At 43.2% G+C, this 8,206-nt stretch overlaps 1 protein-coding gene across 1 annotated transcript; it reads right to left on the bottom strand.

Annotated features, from left to right (window-relative positions):
* Positions 1-3,298: 3,298 nt before the first annotated feature.
* Positions 3,299-5,531, bottom strand: LOC119365781. The gene is made up of 4 exons (XM_037631427.1): positions 5,010-5,531; positions 4,468-4,911; positions 3,941-4,372; positions 3,299-3,811 (listed from the first exon to the last, which is right to left on the bottom strand). The coding sequence occupies exons 1-4, from the start codon at positions 5,451-5,453 to the stop codon at positions 3,668-3,670; spliced, it is 1,464 nt and encodes a 487-aa protein (XP_037487324.1). The 5' UTR covers positions 5,454-5,531; the 3' UTR covers positions 3,299-3,667.
* Positions 5,532-8,206: the final 2,675 nt, after the last annotated feature.

The raw sequence follows: 8,206 nt of genomic DNA, 5'->3' as shown, positions 1-8,206 counted from the left end.
ACGAAAATTTGCTCATGACAAGAGTCGAACTCCAGTCTACAAGGTACGCCACAACGAACTTGCCACTGGGCTACTGCCCAGTCCTGGGCCCAACCCAATTCCCTTCTTTTTTCAATTTTATTTCTACATTCTTCTTTTTATTTTGGAAAAAACTAACGCCCACACGTGTGACATCTTGCACATCGCCCACACGCTTCCTTTACCACTCACTTTGCCACATGTAAACAGATGACATCAGTAGAAATCTTTTTGGTTTTCGGCTTAAAAATGTTTTATCTCCTAATTAAAAAATTGAATTAAAAATCCTTTTCACCATTATACCCGTCTTGACGAGATCTTCAAAACTAGACCCCATGTTGATATATTTCGACGAAAAAAATTTGTCCAAAAGTTGCCATGATGTTTACATTGTAGTTGCGCCATAGTGCTTAAAGTAAAGTTGCCATGTGGTAATTTCATTTTGTAGAGCATGGCAATTTTAGTATTTTGGTGATGGCAACTCCAGCACTTTGACCATGAAAATTACTTTTTGTATGAACCATGGCAATTTAAGGTGCATGTATCATGGCAATTTTAGTTTATGGTTCATGGCAAGTCTAGTTTCTTAATTCCCCATTTTATAAATATCAAAATTTACTTTTAAATGTAGAAGAAATAGCTGAAACATATCATGACAACTTCAATGTAAACACCATGGCAATTCATGTGCAATAGATATGGCAACTTTTAATCTAAAAAAAATTCGTCAAAATATATTGATATGAGATCTAGTTTCGAAGATCTCGTCGCGAGGGATTGGTGAAAATGAATCTTCAATCGGATTTTTTATTTAAGAGATAAAATATTTTAAAAACTGAAAAATCCAAAAAGATTCTCACATACAAGCACGCGGTGACGTGGCAGAGTCTGTGTTTTATAGGGCGTGTGGGAGGGTTTCGCTTTCCCCACACGTGTGGGCGTTACCATTGTCCTTTATTTTTTATTTTATTCATTTTAATTTCTTTATTCTTACCTTTGCTTCTCTTTTTAAGGTTGCATGTTTTTTTTCTCGTTTTTTCAAAACATATGACCTTTTTCTCTAAATACTTGAATATATATGTTTGTATGTAGGAAATAAATTTTAAATATGAGATTAATATTTTTATTCAGATATTTCATTTTTTTCATTTTTTTGCAATATATAAACTTTTCAATATCTGAAATTTATTATAATACTTAAAAAAATTTAACATCAATGTTAGATTTGCGACTTATGACAAAAGGCGCTAATAATCACTAAACCTGTTGAGACGGTTTAATTTAGTCACTTAACTCCAACAAAACCCTTTTGACCCACTAAAGTTGTTGAATTTATTTGGCTTGCTAGACTTTTTTTTTTTGCAACGAACCAATTATGCTGTTAAACAATGGGCCCAGCCACCCAGGTTGGCACAGCAAACAAAATTCACTTCCACTGCATAATCAAGGAACTTGCACCCATTAAAAAAAGGAACTTGCACCTATTAAAAAAAAGGAACTTGCACCCATTAAATTTGTACCCAGAAATAAACTCAGTTTTTGCTGGTTCAAAAAGTGTGACTCCCTCTGTTCAAAGAGTATAAGATAGTTTAACTCTTTTCTGAATTGGAGGTATATAAACACATTTTAGTGTATTTGTTCGCTTATTTCTGCCTGCATGTAGTCTATATTGAAACAGAACATCTTATATTTGTGAACAGAGCAAGTAAGTACTTCCTCCGTTCCTAAATATAAGTTTTTTTTAGAGATTTCACTATAAACTACATACGAAGCAAAATGAATGAATGTACACTTTAAAATATGTCTACATTCATCCGTATGTAGATTGTAATGCAATCTCTAAAAAGACTTATATTTAAAAACAGAGAGGGAGTACTACTGAATCATCCAGAATTTGTAATACACAATATCTAACATTCAGGGAAGCTAACAAAAGCAAGGGAAACTTCAGATCAAAAGCTCAAATAGAAGAAAAAAGATGCGAGCAACATATAGTTCAACAAGGAATTCCATAGCTCTGATCAGCATATAGTTCAACAGGCCGTAGATGGTTCGACATTCTTTCGCATTGTGGAAGCTGTTATGAAGCAGCAACAAATTAGGATTTAGGGACGAGGCCCACCGAATCTATTCGTGGCCTAGTTACCAAATCGGATGTATGTCATGCTTCCAATTCAACAGCCTCCGACTAACGGTGCCCTTCCAAAAATATTTTTAACATCAGATCAAAAAAAATAATAATTTTAACATCAATGTTAGATTTGGCACCAATAATCACTAAACCCATTGGGAGTTTGTGACGGTTTAATTTAATCATTTAACTCCAACATTATCTTTTTTTTTTGCATCACTAACAATACTCTTTTACCCACTAAAGTTGCTGAATTTATTTGGCTTGCTAAGTACTCCCTCCGTTCCAAATTACTCGTCGCAGAAATGAATGTATCTAGAACTAAAATACATCTAGATACATTCATACCTGCGACAAGTAATTCGAAACGGAGAAAGTATTGACTAGGTATTTTTTTTGGCAACAAACCCGTTATGCTCTTGAACATGGGCCCAGCCACCCAGGTTGGTAGCAAACAAAATTCAGTTCCACTGCATTAGCCAGTTTTTGAACCCAGTAGTACTACTGAATCAAGGAACTTGCACTCATTAAATTTTTAGCAAGAAATAAACTCAGTTTTCGCCGGTTAGAAAAATACTACTACTGAATCGCCCAGAATAATCTAAGTGATTGAATCAAATTGGAAAGGAAAGAAAAAGACAAATAAAAGTGCCCGCATGAATCTTGGCGTAATATCAATGGCATATGAATTAGATGTACAATACTTAACATCTAGATGTGCTTTAGCAAAACTGAATTTGTAACACACAATATCTAACATTCAGGGAAGCTAACAAAAGCAAGGAATAACAATTCATCTATATCTATATCTATATATATACCAATATAAAAAAAACCAAAGATGCAGATCCAACTAATCAGCCATTGAACTAAGTTAATTCAACAACCTAGACTGCTCCAATGACGAGCATTAAACGTGTTTAACGTGTAATTAATATCATATCAAATATTGCATTAATCATAAGATTAACACACGAATAATAGCATACCTAAAATTCACGTGCAATTAATATGTGCAATTAATATATTGCCTAAATATTTTGCGCATTTACTAGTAAACCAAAATCAGCATTACATGCCCCAAATCTCCTACTGAAGCACCTCAACAACCGAATACCATCACATGCATGGATGCACAAACCAATTAGATAAAACTCTATCAAAAGCTCGAATACAAGAAAAAAGCTGCGAACAACACACAGCTCAACGTGGAAGTCATTCGCAATGTATTGTTCAACAGGAAATCCGTCTTAGATGGTTCGACATTCTTTCGCATGCTTAACCAAAACACATGTAAAAATGGCTTGACGATCTCAAGATCCAGGCATTTCAATATAGACACGAAATCTATCCAACCGACGACACTTTCGAACAGTTCCGAAGTTCCTCGATCATGGTGGTTCAAATCCAACGCCAGGACGCCACGCGATATTCCAGATCATAGATGTAATAGCCAGGCAATCACCACTCCTTCACTAGCTAACGACCCTCACGGCCTCACCCCCATCCATCGATCTCCTAGAAGACGAACGGGTTCGCAGCGGCCGGCGGCACGGTGGTTCCGCCGCAGTGGCGAGTGGCGTACCTCAGGCCCGGCTCCGGGATCATGGACCGCTTTCGTTCCCCGGGCACCATCAGGTTGCCGTCCTTGTCTTCGTAAGTCTGCACCACCAAATGCAACCCAACATATACCAAATTCCCAATCAACAAAGAACGTAACTACAGTACAAGTCTACAACTACTGTCAGATTAAGAGTCACAGTAGGGTGCCCGATCGATCGCGTTACGGACCTCGATGTCGCCGAAGGCGGAGGCTAACCACGGCTCTGACCCGGTGCATCGCAGGAAGTGCCGGTCGCCGTAGACGTCGACGGGGATGATCTCGTGGCCGTCGCCACCCGCGTGGTGCGCACACAGCTCGGAGCAGAAGGCGAGGCCGCAGCCGATGCAGAACGAGTCCCTCCGGTACCCCGCGGGTGCCACCGAACCCTCCGTCTCGTCCGTGGCGGCTGCGCTGGTGTCGTGGCCTCGGTGGTGCTCCCCGCAGCAGTGCTCGCAGAAGGCGGCGCCGCCACAGGTGTTGCAGACGCGATCCCTGGTGCACGTCTTGGAGAAGTCTGCGGTCCCGAGGTGAGTCATCCACCAAGGCAACTCCTCGCCGTCCTCAACCTCCCCGTTCCACTGGAAAGGTACGAACAGGTTGCCATGCTCGTCCACGAAAGCCTGCAGCCAAATTAAGAATCAACAGACAAAGAAACTACCAACCACTCCCAGATCGATCTAAAAACACGGCATGGTTGATCGATCAAGTCACCGACCAGCCTGAGCAAGCAGTGCAATGCGGGGAACCACCGCTCGGAGCCGGTGCATCGCACGCAGTGCCACTCGATGAACTCGTCGATGGGGATGACCTCGTGGCCCTCGCCGCTTGTGTGGTGCGCGCACAGGTCGGAGCAGAAGACCACGCGGCAGCCCGTGCAGAACGAGTCTCTCCGGTGCACCACGGTAGCCTCCAAGCCGTCCTCCGGGATGTAGGCGGCGGTGTCGTGGCCTGGGTGGTGTTCCCCGCAGCAATGCCCACAGAAGGCGGCGCCCACGCAGGTGTTGCAGACCCGGTCCCGGGCGCACGTCTTGGCGAAGTCGGTGGTGACGAGCTCGAACATCCACGGAGGAGGCCACGGTCCGTCCTCGACCGGCTTTGCAGCTGCAGCCGGCTTCCGGTGCAGCGGCACCAGCAGATTGCCCTCGTTGTCCCGGAAGGTCTGCAGCATAGCCAAACCAGTCGGGGAACCCCGAATCAACTGGCACGATCAATCAATTCGAGAGTAAAAAACCCCGAATCCATGGATCTCGTGGAGACCTGGATGCCCGCGAAGACGGCGAACCACCGCTCCGACCCGGTGCATCGCGCGCAGTGCCATCCTTCGTACTCGTCGACGAGGATAACCTCGTGGCCCAGTCCGTGGTGCGCGCACAGCTCGGAGCAGAACGCGACGCGGCAGCCGATGCAGAAGGAATCCCTCCGGTGGTCGGTGGCGTCGTCGTCGGTGGGGGCGGGGGAGGTGACGTGGCCGCGGTGGTGCTCCTCGCAGCAGTGGCCGCAGAAGGCGGCGCCGCCGCACGTGTCGCAGACGCGGTCCCTGGAGCACGGCTTGGAGAAGTCCGCGGCGGCGAGATGAGAGACCCAGGGAGGGCGCTGCTCTCCGCCCTCCGCCGCCGCCGCCGCCCTTCCGTGGCCGCCGAGGTAGGGCATGGTCACCGGATCCCCGCAGTTGCAGCAGCGACGCGGCAGCGGCAGCCCCATCCCGCGGCGGCTCCGATCCTTCCTTGCACGGCCCAACTTTTTTGGTTCTTTCTTCTGAAGGGAAGAGAGAGGATCGGATGGGTGTGTGTAGGCTTGTTTCCGAGCGGAAGATGTGTAGGGCTTTATATAGGCCCGAGTGGTGTTCGGGCCTAACTTACGCTGGGAGTTGCTGGGCTGCTCCGCACTGCAGTGTACTCCCTCCGTTCGTGAATAAGTATACACCTAGTTTTTATCTTAAGTCAAAGTTTTAAAACTTTGATCATCTTTCTAGAAAAAAGTAAAAACATTTATGGCACCAAATTAGTACCACTAGATTGGTTTTTAATTGTACTTTGATAATATATCAATTTGATGCTATATATATTACTATTATTTTTTATAAGGTTGGTCAAAATTTTAAAACTTTGACTTAGCACAAAAGCTAGATGTACACTTATTTGCGGATGGAGAGAGTACACAGTTGTACACACTGTTTTTTTTCTTGGGGCATATCTGGGATCCTCTGCAATCATCTACGTATCCCTCAAAAAAAAGGCAATCATCTACGTGAGCTCTAGCACTAATGAATATTCATATATTATTATTGACCCATACGGCAGCTCCAACCAACACCCCATCAGAAGTCGCACTCATACAAAATGTAGTAATACTATGAGTTATGTCGTTTCCATCTCTCGGTGGATCTTAACCAAACATACATCAGGCAAGAGTTGCAAAAGTTCCAACTCCCCTTTCTTCATGCCAACATAAGTGCCCTTTGTTCGACACTGAATCTGACAAATGCTTCTACACATTTAAGCAATCCTTCTTGAGGAACATAGGATTAGGGGATATGATGGCAATATAAAAGTCTGGAATATGATGGCAATGTAAAAGCCTGTCAGACAAGGCCCCAGCTCCACGTCTTCGACACTAAAACAATCTGAAATATTATCCAAAGAGGAATTGACAACCATACCCGTGTGATCTTGCATCACACCAACACTAAAAATTTCTATTGGTGTGTTTTTAGAAGGGTTTGTTTTAGAAGTGATCCCTACTTAGATAATTTTGTGGTCAGCAAAAAACCATTAACAATCTCTTTCTTGATTGACACTTCACTTGCTTGTCTTTGTTTGCGGTTCGAACAATATATTTTTAAGAAAAAGGAGGATCCCCGACCTCTGCATCAGAGCGATGCATACAGTCACTTTTATTAAAAAGCAAATAAGTTCAACACAATTCTTGAAGTCTCAAACAAACGAACCCGAAAAACGCTCATAAAGAGCAAAAGAGTAAAAGTAAAGCCACACCCGGCTGGCAAAATGAAGATAGAAAAACCAATTGCCTATCCTATTACATAACCGTTATCCAAACCGGTTGAAAATAACCCGTACTACCATCTTCCATCGGATAGATCCAGTAACCAAACGCTCCCTGGCCGGATCAACGCAGTGGCTCGGAAGATAACCTGCAAAAAATGAGTATTTGTTGTTCTGTTAAAAACCAAATCATTTCTACAGTTTCATACTGCCCATAATAAGGCACATACTCCCACACGAATATGTCTCGCTGTTACGGAATCTATCCCGTCAAGTCAAGTCCCAAATAACGTGTTGATAGTATTCGGAGGAGAAATATTAAAAGCTATGTGAACGTCCGCCATAATTTTTTTGCCAACAGGCAGTCAAGAAAGAGGTGTTTGATGGATTCATCCTGGTCACAAAAACTACATAAACAAGTCATTTTAACTAAGGACAATCTGGCAAAGTGTAACTGGATAGGACCTACTATATGTAGTTTTTGTGATCGGGATGAAACTATCAAACACCTTTTTCTTGACTGCCCGTTGGCAAAAGTTCTATGGTGGACAGTACACATAGATTTTAACATTACTCCTCCGTATTCTGTCAGCACATTACTTGGGACGTGGCTTAACAGGATAGAGTCCGAAACAATGAGACACATTTGCGTAGGAGTATGTGCTTTATTGTGGGCAGTCTGGAACTGCAGAAATGATTTGGTTTTTAACGGAACAACAAATATTCATTTTTTGTAGGTTATCTTCTGAGCCACTGCGTTGATCCGTATGAGGTCGCTACTCACTCCGACGGAGGCCAGGGAGCGTTTGGTTACTGGATCTATCCGGTGGCAGATGGTAGCACGGGATATTTTCAACCGGTTTGGATGGCGGTCATGTAATATGATTTGCAATTAGTTTCCCTATCTTTCTTATGCCAGCCGGTTGTGGCTTTATGGCTACTTTTTTATTGGCTCTCTGTGAGCTTTTCTGTACTTTCATTGAGACTTTAAGACCTTTGTTGAACCTATTTGCTATTTTATTAAGTTGGCCGTATGCATCTTTCTGATGCAGAGGCTGGGGAGACCCCACTTTTCAAAAAAAAAACAAAAACTACATCTTTTGGAACCAGTCCAGTTGCGTTTTGCCAAATTGTCCTTAGTTAAAATGACTTGTTTGTGTACAAACCACATAAACACTTTAACTCTCAAAGGTACTTTGACATTCGAGACATGTTTTGAACTAGGAATAGAGCTAGCGTTGATAACATCCAGATACATGGATTTAACCGTAAATTCTCCATTCCTAGTTAGCTTCCATCACAACTGATTTGGTTGTTGAGAAAGCTGCACATCCATCAATCGTCTCACCAGATGGAGCCAAGCTTCCCAACGGTTTCTGGCTAGCGTTCCCCTGAAGTGAATATTGAGAGGAGTGGACTGAAGTACTGTCGCCAGGAAGGCGTCTCTCCTTT

The sequence above is a fragment of the Triticum dicoccoides genome, chromosome 1A, assembly GCF_002162155.2.
Source record: "Triticum dicoccoides isolate Atlit2015 ecotype Zavitan chromosome 1A, WEW_v2.0, whole genome shotgun sequence".
Lineage (NCBI taxonomy): Eukaryota > Viridiplantae > Streptophyta > Magnoliopsida > Poales > Poaceae > Triticum > Triticum dicoccoides.
The sequence above is the reverse complement of the archived record's forward strand: the minus strand, read 5'-3'. Positions and strand labels throughout refer to the sequence as shown.